This window comes from Hippocampus comes, unplaced genomic scaffold, assembly GCF_001891065.2.
Source record: "Hippocampus comes isolate QL1 unplaced genomic scaffold, H_comes_QL1_v1.1 scaffold588, whole genome shotgun sequence".
Classification (NCBI taxonomy): domain Eukaryota; kingdom Metazoa; phylum Chordata; class Actinopteri; order Syngnathiformes; family Syngnathidae; genus Hippocampus; species Hippocampus comes.
The window spans coordinates 1,818-27,354 of NW_017805855.1; the positions used below are offsets into that span (position 1 = coordinate 1,818).

General features: G+C 41.2%; 1 protein-coding gene across 2 annotated transcripts; it reads right to left on the bottom strand.

The window, feature by feature from the left end:
* Positions 1–10,621: 10,621 nt before the first annotated feature.
* On the bottom strand, positions 10,622–24,546 carry osr1 (odd-skipped related transcription factor 1). 2 transcript variants are annotated; one of them, XM_019888528.1, is made up of 3 exons: positions 24,255–24,546; positions 17,717–18,427; positions 10,622–11,054 (listed from the first exon to the last, which is right to left on the bottom strand). In XM_019888528.1, the coding sequence occupies exons 2-3, from the start codon at positions 18,397–18,399 to the stop codon at positions 10,922–10,924; spliced, it is 816 nt and encodes a 271-aa protein (XP_019744087.1). In that variant the 5' UTR covers positions 18,400–18,427; positions 24,255–24,546; the 3' UTR covers positions 10,622–10,921. The 2 variants fall into 2 exon arrangements, with proteins under 2 accessions (XP_019744087.1, XP_019744086.1); XM_019888527.1 differs by lacking the exon at positions 24,255–24,546 and having other exon boundaries at positions 17,717–18,471.
* Between the last annotated feature and the right edge of the window lie 991 nt (positions 24,547–25,537).

Sequence of the window (25,537 nt, forward strand, 5' to 3'; positions counted from 1 at the left end):
ACACACACACACACACACACACACACACACACACACACACACACACTCAATTGATGGTTGTTCATCTGCCTGTCATATTTTGAAATTGTATCTTTTGTTGAGTTTTTATGACAATAATTGCTGTGGCCTTTAAAAATAAAACTTGGACACAAGAAATCCTGCAAAATTAAAATAACTAATTCGAAATGAAGCATTTCCGAAAAAAAAAAATCTAAATTGATCAATACTAACAAACCTAAATCAAATGAACTGAATTCAAAGAGCAATAGTTAAAACAAGATCAAACCCAAAACTATTCTCACCTTGGCAAGTAACTGAAACGTGCAGTCTGGCGAAGGCTACTTTTCAAAAGCAGCAGCATTAAGTCAAAAGACCTTTTTCACAGGTGCAGCAGTCTAATTTGGAGTCAGAAAATATTTTGATGGTAGCAATTGCCTGAGAAGAGGACCATCATTTTTGACCAGGTCAGTTTCATTCGTGTATTAGTATTTGTTTCTTTCTTTTGATCTGAAACACAAATAGAAGCATTTGCAAGTGCTAATTTGAAGCAACGTTGTATTTATATTGCTCTGGCCAGTCATAAGTGACCATTGTGGATTTTTTGTTTCATTCATGTTTTTATCTCATGGGTTCAACAAAGAATTGGTTCGAGCTCAAGCAGAACTATCTTCTTCCCAGTCTGAATTCACAGCTCATGATTTCATCCACCCACCATTTACTCATGCTGTCAAAACCTGTTCACTGGCAATTCCATTGTGAAGTTTAATTCATGGCAACTTCCTTTTAACTATTAAAACTGTACAGTACCTTTGCCAAAACCAGAGCTCATCCACTCCGCCTATTCCTAGTGGACTCCGAACATTGATCTGGACTACATTTGTCATGCATCACGTATCCATTCCACACTTTACGCAATCTTTTGGTTTTGCTGGACATCCACCAGCTGAAAAGTTCTGTGTTCTGGGAAAATACTTTTTTTTTTGGTTCCAATCCAAATTTTAAATACCTCAACATAATTGGGTCAACCTACGGTATTACATATAAACACAATTTTCGTATCCTTCATTTGTATTTCACGAATCAACTGCTTACACTTTTTAATATTTTAATAAAACCTTCAGATAGTTAGAAAGAACTTTGAATATGGAAAGATCCATCCATCCATCCACTTTCTGATCTGCTTTATCCTCACAAGGGTCCCGGGGGGTGCTGGAGCCTATCCCAGCTGTCTTCTTCACACTCACACCGAGGGACAATGTTGAGTGTACATTCGGCAAGCCTCCTCGCTGCCCATCTTGAAAACCCGCCTCAAAAATCACTTGTATTCTTTGGCATTTGACTCAGCGTGACTCAGATTTGTTCTTGGTTTTGCTGTTTGGTGCTTTCTACGGTCTTTGTTACCGATTTGTTGCTTTATTGTTGTATATATTACTTGCTCCATGTACAGCACTTTGAATGCAGCGATCGATGGCTGTTTGAAAGTGCGCTATAAATCCAGTTGAGTTGAGTGTTCAATCAGCACTATCATGAATGTTTTTGGAATATGGGAAGAAACCGGAGTACCCGGAGAAACCCACACGGGCACAGGGAGAACATGCAAACTCTACACAGCCGGAATCGAACCCAGTACCTCTGCACTGTGAGGTCAATGCACTAACCACTTGCTCACCGGGCCGGCTAATATGAAAAGAGTTTAGTTGTACAGTGTATTTAATTAAACCAGACATTTTTCCACGAATCACAATAATGCAAAAATGATTACTTTTACCCACAAGGTCCAAAAGTCATGACAAACACAGGGAGCTCAACCCAATTCCATGCAGAAATGACTGACCCAAAGCCTTAATCTGTAAAGCAGATGTACTAAACATATTCTGCCAGATTGTGTTGTATTTCAAATTAAAAGATGGTTTGTCGTGAGTGTCGTGCAGTATATCTTGTCTCAGTGCATGTACAAAATTAACAGGAGACTTGTTTGTCCTATTCAGACCAAAAACATTTGCTGTATGTTACTTGAAACCATGCAAGAGGTGTTCATGTCAGTATGAATTCTGCTCTACCTCTGGCGAAACCAGAAAGGCACTAGCTTTGAACTATTTTAAAGGAGCCAAAAATAATAGAGGTGTGCTGTTCGAGTCACCGTGACATTCTACGGGAACTTTGCTCTCCTTGCAGAGGTTGTACAATTTAGAAACAAACACGGGATTACCTCTGTTTTGCTTTTCCTTATTCTTTATTTCTGCGATACCCCACTGAGGACAGTGGTCATGGAAAAGCTCAAAAGTTCAGTGATCGCCATAGAACCTGAATGAGAACTCATGGGATGTACACCACAAAGTCAGCTTGTGTTGAATGATTGATGTGAACATAAAAACACATTGTCGGATATCCAAATAGTTACTGAGAGAAAGAAAGAAGATTGTCATCAATGGGTGTCAGTTCGACATGATTTCCATCAGGGGTGCCCAATAAGTAGATCGTGATCGACTGGTAGCTCGCAGACTGGTCCCAAGTCGATCACGAGGAGTGTTGAGGGGGGAGAAAAAAAAACCAATACATTTGTGTATCTGTGTGCGTGTTTTTAATATGATATGTTCTTGTGTTAGGGCACACTGCACCCTGAGCATTCTGTCAGTCTCACTTTCACAAAATGTATTTAAAAAAATAAAGCAGGTCACCTATAACCTACGGTGGCACGTGACCTGCATCATCGGAAGTTAGCGCTCAGCAGTCTGCAATTGCAGCTTGCAATCAGAGCTGTTGCGCTCTATCTTTTATTATTATTATTATTCTCATTCTGGGCACGGGCAAAGAATGGGAAAGCATTTTAAAACGGTACACGTGAGCTACAATCATTAACATGCTGCATAAGTGTGTCCCATGCCTCCTCATCAGGTCTCTACAAAGGTAGGGAGTGATTTGCTTTTCAAAAACTCACAAACTTTTGTGTCTCTTTCCTGTGTCGTTCATCTTAGGGGTCGTTATGGCTGTTGCTCATCATCTGACAGAATCTTCGTTGACAGAAATGTTGAAATTTAATATTTATTCTACACATTTTTACAGCATTGGAAAACGTTAAGAATGTTTGTGTCATGTTTGTCCTCTTACAGAAACCATATTAAAACAAAAAATATATTTCCCTCCCCCATCTTTTCTCCAGGCAGCCACTAGGGTGGCGCTAAAGAGCCGCGTGCGGCTACAGAGCCGCAATTTGCCAAATCCCAAGCTCGCTTCACATTAAATATATCAAAACAAGATTTTGGAGTGGTGTAGACCCAGCTTATGATTTTTTTAAAAATAAGTATTCATTCATAATAATAATAATTCAACCGTTACACCGGGAGGTATTACACCTTATTGTGCCGGTGTTCCCAAGTCACAAGTCAACCAGATTACCATGATACTGAAAAAGGACAATGCAGACTACACAAATAGTGAGCGACGTGTTTGTCTAGTCATTGTGTGGTAAGTGGTGGTAACAGTAGTTAAGGATGGTTGTCAGCAGCCTGCCCTCTGCCTGCACTATGACATATCCCACATAAGAACACGGCTGTTTTTAAACAAGGCTTGTGTCACGTACACCATCCCCTGCCATGTCGAACTGACCAGCTGTGTGTGTGTTTTCCTGGCTACTATGGCTGATGCTGACAGACTGATTAGTTCCTGGCTATAAGAGAAATGCAGAGTAGTGGGCTGAGCATCCGCCCTGGACCAACAGCCTTCCTCCTGAATGGCACATGCCAACAAACACACACATTAATATCATTTGTTTACATGTGCAGCTTTCATTTATGATTGGCAGGGGGTAATTCAATGATCAGGGTTTTACAGCTGATGAGCTTGTGGCAAGTCAACTTTAATGTCACTGTATATTTATGAAAGAGAAGTACAGTATCACACTTTTCAGCAAAGACTTTGAGTAAATGTGATCATGGTTCAGAAAAAAAACCCGAATGGATTCGATTTATTTAACTGACATATTGTAACGCTGCTATTTCTAGGGGGAAGACAACTCATTTTGAAATTTCAGCACCTCTACATAGACATTAACAGTAGTTATAAAAAAAAGAGGAAAGTGGAGTAAACCAATCCTCTATAGTGAGTACTAAACGTAATATAATGCACCATTGGCGTAATCTTTGGACTTTTATTTCAAATGCAATGCACAACATGTCTTATGTGTTTTGTTGTGTTATTTTGACTTCAATATGGCGCCGCGAGAGTGGCTGCCTTTCCAGCAGCTCCTATTTATTTTGTTCTTCTACTTTTTCCTCTCATAACTTTGCTGCTGTGAAGTGGGAATTTCTCCATTGTGAGACTATTAAAGGTTTTCTTATCTTATCTTATAAAAGTCAAACACTGACATTTGATTTTTAGGATACATGTAATTTAAATACTAATATGTACCGTATAATCTTCCTCTTTGCTCTTCCCTCACTCTTGCGTCTGAATCCACTTTATTCCTGAGGGGGTCTCATGGGGAAACGTTAATGTTAGCAACTTCTGGTCAGAATTTACTATTTGTTACAGTGGGATGTGTTTCACAAAGCGGTTTATTTGAACATTTTTTTCACCATCTTTTCCAAGCAATCATTCGCCCTCATTGCAGTGAAAAAAATATCTTTCACGGCGGTTGGACAAACAAGCAGAGGAAGTTGAATCTGTGACTACAAGAGCAATGTTTTGAACAGGCTGGCCCGGACAAGGACGAGAGAATGCTGTGCTAAACACGAGTTTGCAGCGTCTTCCCGGAGATGAGGATCCCAGAAAAAAAATACTGTAAAAGTCTTCTTTTGACAAGACCACCACCTTGTCATCGTACCTGTCCTATTTTTCATTTTGCGGAGAAAGAGCATGGTGCTGCATTACGTGCTCATGTGTTTGCCGCTTGCATTGCGCCGAGTCACCACATAAGAGCCACAGGAACATTAGGTATTTTTTTATGTGTATGGGAGACACCACACTTCAGTACAATAAGTATTCTCACCTAGGGACTTCTGTCAAACAGAAATTCCCTCACCCGAAATATAAACCTATGCATTAAAATTACAACTATGATATTGCATTAACGATCGATTCATAACAACGGAAGTTCCGGTACCTGGAACCCGGAAGCCATACGGAAGCCCGCAGGAGCACAAACTCAAGCAAGTCCCGCTCGATACTCTGCCGTTATTTACTTTCATAGGATCCAAAACGGCAGCATGTAAGTGACTCCATTGGCATGAGTTTGACTGGAATCACAAACGATTTTTTTATTTCATTCATTTACACTTACGTTCTGTAGATCGTGGCATCCAAATGAAGAACGGTAATGAGAGTGGAATGCATCCGATTACCTGCTAAGAGTAAATTGGTTGTTGCTTGACAGTCGATTCAACGAACGTTTCCTAGAATGCTTTACCCTTTATTATGCTCAAAACCTTCCGCGAACTGGACCGCTAATAAGAGAGAAGGCCAGCTCCATAGCGCTAACTATGGGCATCGAGGATTTCGTAGTGTCCCGTGGCTGGCTTCAAAAGTTCGTTGCTCGACATTAGCTGTCTTGTGTGGTGATCGAGCAGAGGTCAAGTTAAAGAGAGTAAGTGAGTGGAAAGAAAAGCTACCGGGTCTGTTGTATTTTTGTAGCAAATAGTCCTAATTCTGTGATGCGTCTTGTTGTACTGTATTTTGTTCATATGCCTGTACTGTATGCTGCAGTTTTTGTGTTATAAACAGGTTTTGGACCATATATTTTTGCATTTTATTGCTTGTGTTGTTACACCTGTATTTTTTTTCACATACTTGCATGTTCACAAAGGACATGTAACATAGTAGGAAGGAAATTCTGTGTTAGGGAAAGATTGGACATCACAAATATGATTCCTATGAGAGAATACTTATTGTATTAGTCAACCTGTGAAATTTCTAGAAGCATCGCCACAATATTTTGGATTTTATGAACAGTAAAGCTAGTTTTGTCATTAATCTGTACTGAGCGCCTATGAAGAAGAAAATGTCCTGCTCATCAAATCCAAAATATTCGGGCAATTGTTCTATTTGCAGCGGTTGAAGTTGACATAGGTGGAGATACTCACATAATGTTTGATTTGTAGCATTTTTATGATCTTGAGCGATGTGAGACTTATACCATACAGAGGGAAGGAGGAGGTTTGGCTGTGTCCTTTGTCTGCTTTAAGCGAAATAAGACTGTGTCAAACGTCTTTCAACAAAATACGACCAACCTTCTTACAGTGTAGGTTTTTACACTTCAGAGCTTTTGCGATTGCTCATTGCCTCCCTTCTGAAAAGTTTGGAAAATAGTGAAACGTGACTGTGCCTTGTCGTGGGCCTCTTTTTTTTTTTTTTTAATCATCCTCCTTTACTGCTACATTAGCAGGAAGTGGGATTGAAATGTTTTCTCTTCGAAGGTGCAACAACTCTTGTTCCCACATTGTTAAAGTCTGTAACTGTCATGGAAAGTGGGCTCACACTAACAGTTTCCATATAAAGCTAACGCTGGTTTTGCTGAATCGCCTCATAGGGGCGTAGGAGTGAGGTGGATAGGAGTTATATTGTTGATTGGCATCCAGTGAGTTATTTTGTCAGTAGCACCTTGGCTTTACTATCAACACATGCAGATGACACATCGGCTAGGTTCAATCATGCCAATTCAAACAGGGCATAGTGGTGCCATCTCTGACCACCCTGGCTTGAAGAAAAACAGGTCATTTTTACCTAATGGCAAACAGTAAGCTATGATTGAATGATACAAAAATGAGGAATAGAAATGATGATTGTATGTTATTGAATGGAAAAAGTTAAGAAATGTTTCCCGTATTCTCATTTAAGCCAAGTACTTACACTGCAATTGTATATCACTGAAAGACGGTGTCTTGCTCTGTGATAGCATGCTCATTGTTAGGCTTAGTGAGAGATGAGCACAGGACCCACAGGCAGACACAATGAACTCAGAATGGTTTTATTGTCAGGAAGCGGGACAGGTCGGGGTGTCAGGCAGGAACTGAGAAGGAGTCAGAATGACCAAGTTAAGAAGTACAGAAATGCTGGCGCGTAACAGCTTGGCAGAAGCGAGATCACTGACGAACTGGCAATGGGTGGCTGTTCAGGCTGGCTTTGATGCTGCAAGTGGCTGACGAGATGAAGACTGGCAGGTGTGTAGGGGAGGCAGGTGCACTGATTAGGGAGAACGCCCAGCCCACACTGAAAAAGGTAACAAAACAAATGGGAGGGGCTACTCCGTGGACGACAGAGAACAAACAATGGATTCTAACACTCATGAACCCGGTAGTAATACGGTAGTTGAGGAGGACAGGGTGGACTAAACCATTTTTGAGGAGGGAGTGTATTTCAGTTGTTAAAAAATTACGTTTCAACCAAGTACTGTATTGTTATACATTGTTGTTGCTGTTGTTTTTTTTTAAGACATCCGTACATCCATTTTCTGACCCGCCTTAACCTCACAAGGGTTGCAGGGGGTGCTGGAGCCTATCCCAGCTGTCTTCGGGCAGTAGGTGGGGGACACTCTGAATTGGTTGCCAGCAAATAATCCTAACCATCATAATAATCATTTTTATTGGCCAAGTATGTAGAAACACAAAAGGAATTTGTCTTCGGTAGTACAGGTTACACTAATATTATTAATATCAAGCAACTATGATAAACAAGGACATTACATATAAGTATCGAAAGACTTTGCGTAAAGTAAGGTTACCATTATGCAGTAGTACCACCCAATGACAATGTGCAAAGTCGCAGGGAGCATATTGACAAACACAGGGAGAATATGCAAAGACCACACAGGAAGGTCAGTTTCGAACCCTGGACCTCAGTACTGTGAGGCAGACATGCAAACCAGTCGAGCACGGTGCCCCCCACAGTAGGAAAAAAATCTCTCAAATCTTAGGGATGCTGGGAAATAGGTAAAAACCAGCTCTGCTATCAATTCATGGCCGAGATACCAGTTTCAGAATCACTCATGCCAAGTGAAAGTGTAGAACAAAAATAGCAACTCCTGAAGAGCTGATGCCTGACACACAATTAAAGTCAAAGCATATCCTAAGTAGTGTGTGGAAATGCAATACATTTTTTGATAAGATCAGAGGAAGGAGTTTCTTTTCTTTGGAACTAACGAGGTGCCCTTAAGCAAAGCCTCAAATTGAAATGCTTCACCATCACCATCGTTCTCAACCGCCTGACTCGCCATCTTGGCATCACTGGTTCAGCTCTCTCTCTCAGAGTTTCATTCGTATCTTTCAATCAGTTAACCAGGCGTGTCTCAAGGCTCCGTTCTTGGACCTCTCCTTTTCTCACCATCTAAATGCTTCCCCTGAGATAATTTTTACACAAAAATGGTCGCAGCTTTCAGTCCTATGCAGATGACACTCACCTCTACCTCAGCAGAAAAAAAAAACATCCGCTCCCACCTCCCCACTCCCGGATAAACTGCCTCCATGACCCCAAAGCCTGGATGAACTTTAACAATTTCAAATTGAACAGCAATAAAACAGAGCTCAACGTTGTGGCCTCCAAATCACTGCTGGGTAAGCTTGCAGATTCATATAGAGCATTTCATGCTCTATATGGTACGTCCATTTACCCATCCTTCGAGAGCCATAAACGTCATCCTGGACTCAACCGTCTCTTTTCCCTTGCACATAAAAGTTGTCACCAAATCTGCCTTCGATCATCCTCGGAAGACCTCCAGGCACCGGCCATCACACATTGATTCTGTGGCTCAAACACTCATTCACCCCTTCAGAACCTCCCACCTGGACTACTGCAACAGGGTCCTGTCTGGAGTACCCGGCCAAACTCTGGACAGGCTCCAATTCATACAAAACTCAGCAGCCAGAGTCCTCACCCACACTAGACCCTGGCAGTACAGCGACTCGCATCAATCTCCAATGGCTCCCCATCAAGTTCCGCATCAGTTACAAAATCCTCCTCCTCTCATACAAATCTCTCTATGCCCTGGCTCCTCAGTACCTCTCTGATCTCCTCCACCCACACACACACACACACACACACACACACACACACACACACACACACATATACACACGCACACACACACACTTTGTCCATGTTTGTGTGTTCTTGTAAAGCGTAATTTGGGTTTCTTGAAAGGCGCGATACAAATTCAAGATATTGTTATTATTCTGTTGGCCTCTTTGACCTTAGGCTACACTGCAGCCGCTACAATATATGTGTTATTTCTGGCATTTGCTGCGAAAAAGTCTTTCTGAATGTTTCACTCTTTTGAACTTTATCCTTTAAATTATCTAAGTAAGTAAAACTGGAAAAAAGTATGTCCATTAGAATCTTGAAAAGTGAATGCAAGTCGTACAATATCTAGTTCAAATTTAGTGAGCAATTTATAAGTTGCATTTTCGTCTACAAAAGTCTCTCCCAATGGTGGGTGAAAGGCGCCACAGTCTCCTTTTTTTTCTTCCCCAACCCATCGCCCTTATTGACAGTGGTGATTCTGGGATTTATTATTACTATTAATTAGTGTGTCATGCACAGATGTAGACGCAATATCTTGAGATGTGTTATTATACATAAGAGCTGGTTTATATGTATTTATCTAGCAGCTAGCTAGATAGATCGATCGATAGATAGTTAGCTTGATAGTCTAGCTAGCTATCTAAAGATATAGACTATATCTATATGTAGATATATAAATCAAGGTTCATGCAACAATGCTACTTTCAAAAGCTAACACTCATATTCATTCCTAATAGCTATGTATTTGGCCACATTGAATAATGAATAGTCTCTTGTTAATCCACCCCTTAAAATTACAAAATGATACCTCATAAAGTGCATAGAAGGACTTTATATTTTCTTGTGTGTTAGAGAGTTATTGGGCTTCAAAAACTAAGTGAAGCTTTGACTTCCGGGCATTTTTAGTCCAGTAACTTGAGTTCAGTTGGAATTTGTTTCTTGCTTTGGATCTGTCACATAGTTGTGTTGGTGCTTTAACTGACTTAAAGGCAGACTTGGTCTTTACTCTTTTTTGTCGTAGAATATGTAATCTCACCGTATATGTTGGCATCTGCAGTGATTTGTTGAGCAGCTTTTGTATGTTCAATGAAACAACCACTTTTGAAGTTATTTCAAAGTCAATCCCTTTCTCCTTCACGGGTCACTGAAAGGGTTTTAACATGCAGATTTAAGTTACGAAAGCATCACAAAGACACTTTTCATGCTTGTGATACTACTCTGTACTTCTATGTATCAGTGGCATTCAAATGTATTGTGTGATAATGATGTTTGCATCATGATCTTGTGTTTACACATATAGTTTATGGATTTCAGGCAAACTCAGACTCAAACATTTACAGGAAACATTTTATTCAAAAATGATTATTTGTTGGGAAAATAAGATCCAGTGATATATAGAAAAAAAAATCAATAATCAGGTTAAAGTGCAAAAATACATTTCTTATATACTGTAATGCATCCGTACAAAAATAACATTGGAATGTTACAATAAAATGGAGGAAAAGTGATAAAATGGCTTTTATCCTCCTTACTTGTAGAATCATTTGTGGGACCTTGTCTTTGGAATACAGTTTTCTGCAGTGCCCTACTTGGAATGAGCAGCCACAGTTTGTTTTATTTTGTTTGTTTTTAATTGTTATTGCTATTTCACATTCCACATATCCACTGGGGTCTCTGTCAACTAGTCATGCACTTCTTCACAAAGGCTTATTTCTGTATCTTGTAAAAAAAATGCTGGTGAAAATGTTAATCCTTGAGCAGCATTCCCACATAAGTGGAAGAAATTGGAGGTTTTCCTACCAATAACTGAGATTTTTTTTTTTTTTTTGAAGTCTTTGGTTGATTATCGTATTTGGTCATACTGAACTGTATATATCCAGTGTCCCCGTCCCTTCCCTTGAAGAAAACAGATTCATTTCATCTTGGCTGGCTTCAGTTCCTTGACTTGCATGTGTAATGTTTTGTGCACAGCCAGTGTCCTGGACTGACAGAAGCCTTTCCCACACTCTTGACACTTGAAGGGCTTTTCTTTGGAATGAATGTACCTGCAGAATAGAACACAACATTGCAGTGTTAGCAATAAGTAAGAAGTCAGAACAGCGTTATTAGTCATGTCAGTCGAAACCTTGATCAACCTTATTGTTGTTATTCATTTTTCCGGTACCAAAACTAGCAACGCCTTCGTCTTATTCACTTCAGGGGCACATCTTTGTGTGTGTGTGTGTGTGTGTGTGTGCGCACGTTTTTTTTTTTTTTTTATTATTAATCAAGTGGGCCCAAATGAATTCCAGAAAAGAAAAAAAAAAACCTCTAAATACACATATATACTGGTAGTTACATGCTTTGTAGACGTCTTATCATGTCTGCTGTTGTGAGCCCACGCATCCCAGGAATTTTTGAAGTCCGCACAAACCTGAGACAGTCTTCATCGTTTTGAGTGCATTCCTCATCCAGTTTCATGCATGTCTGCAGTTATTACACACTATTTTGTATTTTTCATCGGTTTTCTTTTGTTTTCGAGAGTTTCTTTTTCAATTTTAGAAATGCATGTGGCAACTTGAAAAAGGGGTCAAATTCATTTTGGGATCAAATTTGGGATTTAACAGAACAAAAAACTGTGGTTGTATCCCATTTATCTACATATAAAAGACCTCCCCACGCCCTCCAGGCCACCCTGACAGCAATGGGCAGCTCCTTCAACCAGAGACTGTTACACGCGCGCTACAAGAAGAAGAGGTACTGCCGCTCGTTCCTGCCGACTGCTGTCAGGCTATTGAATAGACGCACCTGACCTGAAAACCTGGACTCACCCCCACTCACCCATTCTGAATATGGTTATATTTATATTTTATAATTTATATTTACTTATATACTTTTTGTTCTTCGACTTCTCCCATAATTTTTTGCTGCTGTAAATTGGGAATTTGTTCATTGTGAGACAAATAAAGGTGTTCTTATCTATATTCGTATCTGTTAAAAATTCGGGAATAGCATGAAAAACAGTTTGACAAACACCACTCAGGAATAAAGTAGTGTTTGTAGTACGAGATGTAACACTGATCGGTGTTAAAATGGGGTGTCAGTTTGGTTCGATTCTGATTGGTGTCTCTTTGAAATTGGAACCATACCCTTATGTGATTGAAGGTGACGAGTGAGAGTCGAGGACATTTTTCTTCAGCATCATTTCCTCCTGGCTTGCAAAATGGAATCAAACTTCCCGAAGGAAAGGCGAACTGTCATATTATGTTATTTGATCAAAAAAGAATGCTCGTAACTTGATTTCCACTTCAGTTTTCTACTTCATGTTGTTTAAAACAGATTGGCCAATACTTGTATTTCGTGTGACACCACATGGTCACATGGGCGACACAGCCAATCAGGTTAATTAACACTTCACATGTTTTGATTGAAGCAAGTATAGGGAGCTAGAGTGATGAGCTGCACGTGGCTATTTTGGGGCTGAGAAGTGCAAGTGAATCCATTCACTCTAATGAGCGCCATTTGTTACCCGCTTGACAAACAATATGGCTATTCTCCAAAATCCATCCATCCATCCATTCTCTAATCCGTTTATCCTCACGAGGGTCGTGGGCATGCTGGAGCCGAACCCAGCTGTTTTCGGGCATTCAGCGGGGACACCCTGAAATGGTTACCAGCCAATTGCAGTGTTCTCCAAAACATAACATGTAAATGAGATGATATGAAAAGCCAAGAGTCCTTGAAGGAATTTGATTGCATTGAAATGTTGGTGTGAAGTGTTAATGTCCGCATTATTTATGTCTGTGGAATTGTCACACTCTTCCTCCATCTGGAAGACAAGGTCTCACTAATGTGCGTGAGTATTGGGTTGCAAAAACGGTAAATGGAGAGCATTTATAGATATATAACGCTTTAACTACCCCACATGGTGCCCAAAGCACTTTACAAAGGCTCACATTTACCCATTCACATGCACATTTGTACACCAATGGGAGGCTGCTCCCAGTGGAAGCAAATCAGGGTTCAGTATCTTGCTCAAGGACACTTTGACATGGGCACAAGGGTTGAAGATTGGACCCACAACCGGTCATGTTCATTGTTTTGCGTCATATTCTTCTGTCTGTTTTGCTGCCATGTAATTTTGAAGGTGGTCCAAAGACTCTGCAAGACCAGTCAACATTTGAACAGCCATCAGCTGATTAAAGCTTCTACATGATCAAACGTTTGGCAAACCAGCCAGTGGTCAAAGTGTCAAAATGAAGGCAACGTTCTCGCACAGAGCAATGCTACACTATCCAGACCAGGTTTTAGGGTTTTGTCAAATACAAACTATGTAATGTCTTGTGATGCCACTACCGCCTGGGAGAATAACTATGGAACTGAAAGCTAGAATGGAATGTTTGTATCTCCTGAAAATATATTCCTTGCTTTCATAAAAAAATAAAATAAAATAAAATTATACCTTGATGAATATAATGCATTTCTTATGACCCCAAATATTAATAGTATGGGTTTGAATGATTACTTGAGTGTATTTGGACTTGAGGGGGATTAAATGAGGTGTCTGAAATTGATTTCATAAAAGAAATTTGTTTTGAATTTAATATTTTCCCCCCCACACATACACACGCTGTAGAGAATTCAATCATTAGTGTTCATCTTAACACTCAATAGCGTGAATATTACGGCACTGTCAACACTACATTTTGTTGCTGTAACGCACAATTGGGTTTGGAACATCTAACACTTTAACACCGGGTATTGTGGATGCATATACTGTAGACCAGTGGTTCTTAACCTGGGTTCGATCGAACCCGAGGGGTTCGGTGAATCGGTCTCAGGGGTTCGACGGAGCCTCTGCCATGGAGGGTAAGACACACCCGACTCAACATGTGAATTATTTATGACACGCCCGCTTGGCCATCACTGGCTGTAGATGAACACATTATTACATTGCTTGTCCAATCAGTGCTGGGGAAAATTTAGTTCGCTCAGGAGTCACCATGTGACTGTTGTGATAGTACGTCATACAATAAAAAAAAATAAATAAAAGTATACTTATCTCTTGAAATGTTATTTACTTTTTTCTGTTTTTAATAAATGCATTATTTAGTATCTTGAATTTGTAAAAAAAAAGTATATATATATATATATATATATATTAACTGGTTGGGTTCGGTACCTCTAAGAAGGTTAAGAACCACTGCTGTAGAAACTTAGATGAGCTCGGGCCCAGAGAAGCCGGTGGCATTTCTGGGTGTTGTTTATCAATTGCTTTCGCTTTGTGGAGTTTTAAGTTGCACCGAACTATATTTAGAATTGACAGTGGTTTTCTCAAAGGTTTCTGAGCCCATCTGGTGATATGCTTTACAGTAGTGATGTCTCATTCTTTCATTTCCACCTCAGTTTAATTGACATGCGGGACACCACACCATTCCCACTTCCCTTACAGTTTCAGTACAGCAGGGTATCCACTCAGTTGTTCTACTATATATTGAAGCATAAATTAACACACATACACTCACATTTACGACTGACACTGACTGTTGATCGATTCATTCAGTAGTTCGAACATAGGCGTAGTTTACTTTGAATGAGGTTCTTTTTCCTGTTTAAATGACACACGACTAGAATGTTTGTATTTTATTAAATGTCATTTTTCCTTTAATTATGAGTGGACAATGTGGGACCATATTTGTACAGATTGAATTGAGATTTAATTATGCTTAACATGACTTGTGTGTTAAATTGAAAGTAAAACTAGGGCTAATTCGAATGTGTTTTATCCTGTCACAAGTCACTATTCACTATGTTCTATTTTGATATAAAGGTGTCTTGATTTTTTTTTTCCTTTTCTTTTTGTAGCACACCTACACTGACATCACATAACTTGTTATGATCTCAGGTTTTGGACAGGTGTGATAATGGTTTGGCCGCCGTGTGCATATCCAATGTTGCTCACCGTAGTCCAAGGAATGTTCAGTGACTTTGTGTGAATGCTCAGACCCGAGGAAAATTAGAGGGAACATTGCTACTAGCTCTTCACGCTCCTCTCTGGTAACAAGCAATCTCAATGAGTTTGACAGCATGTATTTTTGTAAATGTTATACAAATGAATAAATCCATCAGTGACTTCCAATCCCAATGAGTAACTTTTGAAGCTGACTGCGCAAAAGCCTACACATATCCAGCCAGTGACCTGTCTCGTTTCGCAGTTGGCCAATCCAAACCTTGCGCGGGGCGACCAATGTAGATCCACTGTGCTACAATGTGACCAATTATCCACTAAACTCCAAGGAAGGTTGTTTGACCAACTTTGACCAAGTTTGACAGAGGGGCACACACATATCTGCCTGCCTGGGTTTTCTCCGGGTACTCTGGTTTCCTCCCACATTCCATAGACATGCACGGTCGGTTGATTGACCGCTGTAAATTGGCCCTAGATGTGCTTGTGACTGTGAATGGTTGTTTGTTGATGTGTGAAAATAGATAGATAGGTCGTGCAGGAGGTGGGGTACACCCTGAGCTGGTCGCCAGCCAATCACAGGGCAAAAACAGACAAACAACCATTCGTGCTCACAATCACACCAAAGGGCAATTTGGAGCAGGAGTGCCCAACCTTTTTTGACCGAAGATCTGACATGCACGGTCGGTTGATTGACCGCTGTAAATTGGCCCTAGATGTGCTTGTGACTGTGAATGGTTGTTTGTTGATGTGTGAAAATAGATAGATAGGTCGTGCAGGAGGTGGGGTACACCCTGAGCTGGTCGCCAGCCAATCACAGGGCAAAAACAGACAAACAACCATTCGTGCTCACAATCACACCAAAGGGCAATTTGGAGCAGGAGTGCCCAACCTTTTTTGACCGAAGATCTACTTTTCAAGCAGCCACCCTCCATGATTGACCTGTTACCGCACACACGCACGTGCGTGCACTAATGCAGACGTGCATACACACGCATACCATGATGACCAACATAACAGCCCCTAACATGAATGAAACAGAAAAATAAAGTAGATAAAAGAGTTTGTGAAAAGGAAATCACTGTCGACCTTAACAGAGATCTGACGCATGGTGCATAAACATGACTATCGAAGCTCACGTGTAACTTTTTAAAAGGCTTGTCCTGGTGCTCCAGATTGCCATTCTCTGTCAGTGCCCTCGGTGAAATGCTGATGAAACGAACTTTGAATGAGAAGTTTAAAAACAGCATTATCACAGCAGCCCTGATCACAAACTGGAACTGGTGACCGCTCACAACCTCCGGTAATCCAGGTCAGACGCCACCTTAGGTGAAAGGTGACTTGTTTTTTAATTTTATTTTTTAAATACTTTTTTGGTGAACGTGAAATTGATAAGATGCTTAGGGTGCAGTGTACACTAACACAGAAAAATATAATATTAATAACGCACATAGACACACAAATCTTTTTGTTTTTTTCCCCATTTTTCCCGACACCTCTCGCAAATGACTTGGGACAAGTCCGCAGGCCACTGGTTGATCGCAACCGACTGGTTGGGCATATGGGAGGAAACCGGAGTACCCGGGGAAAACCCATGCAGGCACGGGAAGGCCAGGGCTGGGATTGAACCCTGAACTTCCTGTTCTTTATATATATATATATATAGTCCCCTGCCTACTGCCCGAATATGGCTGGGATAGGATCCAGCACCCCCGGCGACCCTTGTGAGGATATATACCTATATATATATATATATACAATTGCATAGAAAAAATACAATTGCATCGAATTGTCTCATTTGAAACTCAGATGAAAATAGTTTTCACTGTGGGGAACTTTTGGCTGCCGATAGGACAACATTCAGGCTGAGCCGCAACACACTGCATGCCACACGTGTACGCACACACACACACCCTCATTCACACGATGATACTGTATCCATTTCGCACATCCCTGGAGGTATTATATATCGTGAAACTGTGTGCAAATGGCAGAAGAGCAAATACTCGTTTTCAATGCAGCTTTCAGACCAAATGTTTTTCCTTTGATTTTTTTTTTTTTTTTTTGGTGAATACATTGCACACCACTGTGACTCGGGCCTTTCAAATAGAATATATTTCAACATGCTTCAAAGATGCATGCAATCATTTTCTGAACTTGCCCAACAATGTCAATAATCAAGTAAAAAATGTGGGAGGAGAAACACTTACCATTGCTCGTATTTTCATTTTACTATTGCTGCTATTGTGGCAAGTACTGTCACCTCTTCACACCACACCTACGCTATGATATCTTAAAACATGCTCTCCCCACTAAATACTTTTCATTCTGGTCTGATTCCATTAAACTTGCTGTTACATGTCAAATTATTTGCGACACAAAGTGATGACAAGGAATGAAATGTGATCAAATCAGACTATAAATCATTTATTTAAAAGTATAACTGGGTATGAACTTAATGTCCCAAAAGGTTTTTCCATTTCCTATAAATTGTTTACAAATACGGTCTTCAATATAAAACAGGCAATATGTATCAGTACTTGTCCGTTTTAATCAAGTTCTCTACGTCTGCTCCTCCGGAAACTTATATTATTATGCTTAAGGCTGGGTCTCCTGTTCCTTAACGCTGTGCCCAAACATGTCCCACTGAGACAAAATGTTGAGAAATTGAGCTTCCTCAAGCTCTTCTAGTGTGTTGCTTGACTGCCAAGCTGAAAACTAGGAACATATCAAAACAGGTTTCACATCAATGTTTGACCTCACCTGTGGTCTCGGAGGTGGTCCTGCCTTCTGAAGGCTTTATGGCAGATATCACAAGTGTACGGCCTCTCATCTGTGTGCGTCCTCTCGTGGATTAACAGATTGTAGGATTTTGTAAAGTGGCGGCCACAGAATTTGCAGACAAATTCTTTTTTGGTCTTTGAGGGCAACCGGCCACGACTGGATTTGCGCTCCGGGTAGGAGAGCTTGGCCACATCCAGGAGGCACCCGAGGCCGGTTGACTCAGAATGGTGAGACGAAGTGGCGGCGGCAGCGGCAGCGGCAGCAGCAACACCTGACATGCTCAGGTCTTCCGCCTTCAGATGATCCTCTTGGGTGGCTGCTGTGGCCAGGTTGGCAAAGTCAAAGCGAGGCTTGTCCTTTGAGCTCTGCATCCGAGCCGCTGAGTCCTGCTTGGGCTGCGGGTGATGAGGGAAGATCGGGATGGAGGCCATCGAAGACAATTGGACAGGTAGTTTTGAGAGAGTGCAGCGAGGCAAGGCCACAGGCAGGTAGCCCGGGGTCCATTGGTGAAGCTGAATGGCATGCAAGGCACTGAAGCTGTAGATGCTGTGCAAGTGGTCCGTTGGCAGCTGAAGGCCTGTGGAGCTCTGGAGAAGGGAATAATTTGCCAGCTGGAGCGATGGGTGGAGAGGGACTGGAGCTGCCAGAGTCTTGCTGCCCATGGCGGAGGCAAGAAATCCAATTAGATGTCTGGAACAAACAGAACGCATTGGCGGATCAATTCAAATTCTTTGAATCATCGCGACTTCATGTGTCAAGAAGAGTCATTCCTTCCTGATGCCATCAAAACAACAACCAAAACCGCTTGCAATAATCGAAATATGATTTATACACGTGGCTCAGGGAAAAAGAACAGACCACTTCAAAATGATCGCTTTCTCTGATCTGTTAGCCACATGTTGCAGTTCGGATTGACAGTCAAGACTGAAATGTTAAACCAAACATTTTCAGGAATTGGCCGTTTAACAGTTTCAATACTTTAAGGCAGGGATGTCAAACTCCTTTTTGTCGCAGGCCACATTGTAGGTTTCCCTGAGAGGGCCATTATGACTGTGAATTTTGGAAAACCGCATAAATGTTTGATCACCTCCACATTTTACATATTCAATGCACAACAAATTGGAGTGGTGTTAGTTTTGAAATCAGAAGTCAAGAATAATGGTTTGTTCAGCCATTGGTTACATTAAGGTAACAAGTAAGAAACAAGGTAATGCTTTCAATATCTCGATGTTATGATAAATTACATATGACAATTTGAAATTTGGACTGCCCGATGGTCAAGTGAGTCAACCTCACAGTACAGAGGTGAGGGTTCGAGTCCGGCTCAGGCCTTCCTGTGTGGAGTTTGCATGTTCTCCCCGGGCCTGCGTGGCTTTTCTCCGGGTAATCCGGTTTCCTCCCACATTCCAAAAACATGCATAGCAGGTTAATGGAACACTGAAAATTGACCCGAGGTGTGAGTGTGAAGAAAACAGCTGGGGGGGGGGCTACATCACCCCCCGCAACCCTTGTGAGGATAAAGCGGATTAGAAAATGGATGGATGGATGGAATTTGAAATTTTGGTTTAACCTTGGGCAAGCATCATGGAAAAGTTGACATGCTTGATTTGCACTCGCAGGCCACACAAAATGATATGGCGGGCCTTGAGTTTGACACCTGTGCTTCAAGGGATTATGTAGTATACTCTGACCAAGTTAAAGTGTCAAAAATGTTATGCCTCCAGCAAATCACGTCCCCCCCCCCCCACTCCCCATGGATAATGTTGTTTAGCAATAACGAGAATAGGATTCAAACAAATCTCAAAATGCTTTTTTGTGTTGTAGAACACCCTGGCCCAATCAAGAATGGTGAGTTGGATTTTGACCCCCCCCCCCCCCCCCCCCCCCCCCAATCTGGCACTTTTACACATCCAGCTTTGATTTTTGATAAACGCTGTTCAAGGAGCAGTCATGATCTGCTTATTAAGACTGCATGTTTCAAGGGCCTGCACCGTTTGTACCACAACGCAGAAACTCTTCAAAGGTGGATCTATCGTAGCTAACAGAACTATTGTCTTGGAAAAAAAAAGATTGGGAAATTTTTAAAAACGAGTTTCCACAGTACTTATCCACGTACATTGCTGGTAGGGAAATCCACAACAGTGAACACTACAAGCTTTATTAAAACGTTTTGCTCATGTGAATTGCTTGAAAATTGCGCAAGAAATAGCTCTGTAACAATGCGCCGTGACAAATGAGAGTGTATGCGTGAGGTAAATGTGTCAAGGAAGGTGAGTGAATCACACTTGGCAGCTTGAAGACACATACATGAATGCGCCAGACAGAAATTGAGAAAAGCGTATATGTGTGTTTGCTGTTGCCAGAAACATGCCTGGAGCTGTTGAAGGTGGTGTAAGAGAATGGCGACATTCATCAAGAGCTTGTGAGCTGTTAAATCAGGTTTTGATAAGCAGGAATAACAAGACAACAATGTGTCTTTGTTGCAGTCAGCCTATGATTGACAGCGAGCAGAGCAGCTCCCCGCTCCATTTGAGCAGCCCTGCGCACTGTGCACACAACTGAAGCTAATGTTCACTCGTTGTAGATGAAATATCTCAACGTCTTCACTTTTCTGAAGTGCTAATAAAACATGTTAGCATCCATCCAGCTGTTTTCTATGGATCTATCCGGGTTGGGGGTCAGAGTGGGGCTGATTTAGGTGAAAGGAGGACGCAGCCAACAGCACGTCAGCTTCATAAAAACGTCACCTACAGTATGTGAACAACTACATTTCCCCCAGGTCTTGGCCAAAGACAAATCAATGAACAACGGACGATAATCTGATTCATGAAAATGTATTCATGTCATAAGCACTGCCGAGTAAAACGACCTCTTGTTCATGAAGAGGCTTACATGCTTTGCTTTCTGCGCTTCCCTCTCTGTTTATTTTGAGCATGTATAAAATAATATAACATTTACTGTATTCGAAAAGTATGATAAAGTAAAAGAATATGTCACCAAAATTTGTAGTTAATTAACAGAAATCATCAAAACAAGCATGACTAATGAATGAGATAAAGAGTAGTAAAAACTAATGAGATCCTCCCACTAATTTCATTATCAATATAGAAGAGTCATATTCAACTGTCTATGCGTACCATAAAATCTATTGTTGTACAACATACAGTACACCAACAGGCAAATTCAACACAATATCTACATTAATATACCAATATATTGTTTTCATATTATAGGATTAACTTTACTTGTACCATTGACCTATTTTTCTGAAATAGACTGTCAATAATAAACATGATAGTTGAAACAACATTTTCCCGTAACAAGAACCTATTTATACAACAATTACACTTAGCAATAATATAACATCATTTGACCTTGAACAGTAAATGATGTTGAGCTCATACAATTAAATAATGGTAAACCCCGGTGATCAACCATGCATTCATTTTCTTATCCGCTTACCCTCACAAGGGTCAGGGGCGTGCTGGAGCTTATCCCAGCTGTGTTCAGACTGTAGGCGGGGGACACCCTGAACCGGTTGCCAACCAATCGCAGAGCGCACATAGACGAACAATTCACGCTCACAATCACACCTAGGGACATTTTTGAGTGTCCCATTAACCTATGCTGCATGTTTTTGGAATGCGGGAGGAAACGGAGAAAACCCACAGTAGGTGGGGGACACCTTGAACCCGTTGCCAGCCAATCGCAGGGCACAGACAGATGAACAACCTTCCGCGCTCACACCCACACCCAGGGACAATTTGGAACATTCAATAAGAATGTGGGAGGAAACCGGAGTACCCGGAGAAAAGCTACGCAGGCTCGGAGAGAACATAAAAACTCCACACAGGAAGGCCAGAGACGGGATTGAACCCACAACCTCTGGGACTGTGAGGTCAAGGCACTAACCACTGGACCACTGGGCCGCCACAGTGAATATATCTTCGTTTAATATTCATGCTTTCATTATCAAGAAGCAAATCGTAGGGGTTGGTCAACATCTCTTGAGTGTGAATCAATATAATTTACATTGGTTTCTTTTTTGCTTCAGCTCACTTTACATAGATAGCATGCAATACTGAGGATAATCACACATTTTTAGAAATACTGTTGGACTACTGAAGTAATGGGTCAACCATCAAGAACAATCTACTTCCGCAAATTTTGTTGGAATAGGTTTACATGAATCACAATCGCATTGTGAAAATAGGAAAATATATCACTGCCTCGTAGAATTTTGTGAACCATCCACTCATGCATATTTTATTGTTAATAGCTCCATGCAAGGTTGAACATGTGCTGTGTACAAAAAAAACCCCTCATAATAATAATAATAATAACAATAATAACCATAATGTCAAAGGCTTCAAGTGCTGGTCAGGCCGCTCATCACTAAAGTGAATGAAGTAGTTGTAATGAGGAGCAGTGAAGCTCAAACAGCCCCCCTGTGGTCTCTTCCTTTCTGATCATGACGCAGAAGTAATTGACTTTTACTCGGGAGGTCATTAGAGGATAGAGGTTGCTCTGCTGCTGAGGCTCTCCTCACCTTTAACCCTTTCATGTCTGCATATCAGGGGCCTCCAGATCCAGAGAGCCATGTGGATCCTCTGCTTAAGCCGAGACTGTTACATTCAGCACCTCTGAGGGACTGTGGGGTGACCGAGACGCTGCTTCTCACCTCCATGTAAATCTGATCAGACTGGCACACTACAACCCCCATGGAAGAGTCTCTTCAAAACCATTTTGGCCTTTCAATCAGACACACACCTGCGTGCATATATTGTGTGTGTGTGTGTGTGTGTGTGTGTGTGTGTGTGTGTGTGTGTGTATATGCACCCTTTTTTTACTAAAGATTTTAAAAATAGATCTTGATATTAGGTGAATAAAAAATACATCATCTATGCGCTTGTGGCTGCTGTAGCTTTTACGTTCTTATTTTGAATATATCTGCACAAATGTTTTTGTTTTTTTAACTTCAGCTCTTCACAGATTATACAACACAATTGTTAAGAAGCAAATTACTTGAGTTTACAGTTCTGTATGAATACTTTCAATCTAAATAGCCGGGAGGAGTTTGAATTTAAAATCAACAGCATGGCAGGTATGTCTGTAAAATTGTGATAGATCACGTAAATTGTACTTGTGAATCATTTCACAAAAATATTTTCAACTTGTCAATTTTGTTTGTATTTTTGACGACTGTTTATTGATGAAAGTAGGTAACATCTTCCGATTTTAACAAGGTCAAAGCTCTTCAGATTTCAAGTTCAGTGTTTTGAAAAGCAAAGTGCCGTGTCACTCTCGTGTGCCTTGAGTGATCAGCAGGTGTGCCACAGGAAATATACCAACTTCACTTCATACGGGCAAAAAATATGATTCATATAACTTTAATATATCTTTGTTCATCTATCGCTGCCAGTGACGCATTGTGACAGGCAAAAGAATTAAATGCTCTTCCATTAACTGGCGGAAAGTACAATAAAGCTGTTGCCATTCAGAATAAGTCACGGCTTCCTGCTAGTATATCAGTCGATTTGTGTTCAATTTAAATGGGCCCAGATTCTGCACTTAGATTACACTGCAACATCATTATTTTAGTATTTATTACTTTTTGTTTGGGAGGGTGCCTTGAAATTTTTCCAATGTGATTGGCTCAATGAAAGTTGGGAAACACAGTTCTACTTCGTCTGTAAAAAAAATTTTCAATTTTAAATGTGATACCCATTCTTTCCCAACCAGCACAACATGAAGCGGCATCAAGCCAAGGAGAACCACCGGTGTCATCAGACCTTTATTAGTCAAGGTGCTGAAAAAAGAGTCAATGCTTTTAACGCCCCACATATTCCTTCCAGACCTCCGATCAAACACACAAGGTCTTTATTGGATTATGCTTCATTACAGTGCCAGCATCATCAATTAGTGAGGTAGAGGGTGCAGCTGCAGTAAGTGTTTCCTTTAAAAGTCATCTTAAGGCTCTTACTCCACCTTTCTCTCTAGCAATGTTTATTCAGACTGGGCTAATTGCACAAGTTATGCTTGTTCATGTTGGCTTCACCAAAGAGGGCTGCTGTCTGGAGGTCATTCAGCGTAAATGAGCCAATTTAGTCCATTTTGTCAAAAAATACCAACTCTGAAAAGTGATTTTTGAGAATTTACTGTGGGAAGTACAGTATAGCGAAAAGACACAATCAATGTCCTCATAAATTCATTTGAACAACGTATCAACCATAATATTGGCAGTTACCCAACTTGTAGACATACACAATTTGCAGCAGTAGACCAATTACGTATGGAATTTAAATAATTCCCGTTGCAAAAAAAAAATCCCACGCAAGCCTTCAACACATTTCATGCACCGTGTGAATTTCATTAATTGTGTCCGAAGCTACATCGCAAAAAGGCACCACGAGTAAGGGCGTGATAGTTTTGTGACCGTCAACTTGCCTTCACGCAAACTCCCGTTGTTGCACTTAGGAGTGTGTTTGTTGGTTTACAAATAAAAGAGAGGACTTACCGAACAACAAAAAAAAAACCAAAATGAAAGATCCCCCTCTTCGCCGCGGAGGTCCTGCCGTGGGTGGGAAGCGTTAGTGGCAACCTGAAGATGAAGCGCGATTGTTGACGTGAGTTTTAATGAAACCACAGCATGTTTCCTCCACTCAGTTCGCCGCAAGATGCGTCTGAGCCGACAAGGCACGGCGGTGTGTGCTGGTGCAGCTTTGCTTCTCCCAGTTCGCTGACTGTCCCGCGTCTCTTTATTGCGCAGAGCGAAGCTCCGACTGGCGCGTCACTCAGCCAACCCACATCCAATACAAGCCGTTGGGGATACATAAAGATTACGCAGACCAGAGCTGCGCTGTTCTGTGAGGGACTCGACGTGAGCCACAACTGACAAGGCTTGCGTAAGCAGCCAAGACGATTTCTATACTTACCAAAAGTGTTTCACGGTTGGCCAACTTGACTGACCAACGTGGAGCCCTGACCAATACCCATTAAAACATTTGGAATGGACAATACTAAAAATAGTGAAACAGACACTCGTCTCCAACGCCTACGACATCGCAAATAGATTAAAAAAAATACAATCTGGGTTCATTTTATTAAGTTTGAAAAAAAGTGTGAAAAGAAAAACGTGCACTTGAGTTGCTGTTCTCACACTGTTATATCCTTCGACGGTGTCCGGCTGCAGATTTAGTAATCAAAGCTCAGCATTTGGACAAGTTGACTCTTCCCCTGTGATGGGAAAGTCTGCGCATCTGTGCTCTCTACATACTGAAATGAAATACAATAGCACAGAGAATGCCGAGCAGATTTTTTTTTCTTCACATACATGAGCTCTTCATGCTCTAAAGCAGAGGTGTCAAACATACGGCCCGCGGGCCGGATCCGGCCCGCAAAGGAGTTTAATCCGGCCCGCGAGATGATTATGTAAAGCAGGGGTGTCAAACATACGACCCGCGGGCCGGAACCGGCCCACAAGTAGGTTCAATCAGGCCCGCAGGATAATGTAAAAGTGAAAAAAATGCATTATAGACACAGAATTAATATTTTTAATCAGGTGCAATTCATTGAGTATCCGCAAGGGGACACTGTTTTGATCAGAGAAGAAGACAACAGCAGCCTCAGTCTGTCACTGAGACAGACCCATGACAGCAGACGCTATCAATAGCACTCTCACATTTACACATTTAATAGCACTCTCCTTAGTTTGTAAGGTGTAGGCAGGGATTACATTTAGATTTTATATGCACGTGTAAATGCTTTAAAACTTGCTTTCTTTATGAATCTTGTTTAATC

Excerpts from the sequence above, each read along its gene's own strand:
- osr1 (XM_019888527.1), bottom strand. The coding sequence starts at position 18,447 with ATGCGTTCTGTTTGTTCCAGACATCTAATTGGATTTCTTGCCTCCGCC. Across the intron at positions 11,055-17,716 it reads GACCACCTCCGAGACCACAG|GTACATTCATTCCAAAGAAA; the intron begins GTGAGGTCAAAC and ends TCTATTCTGCAG.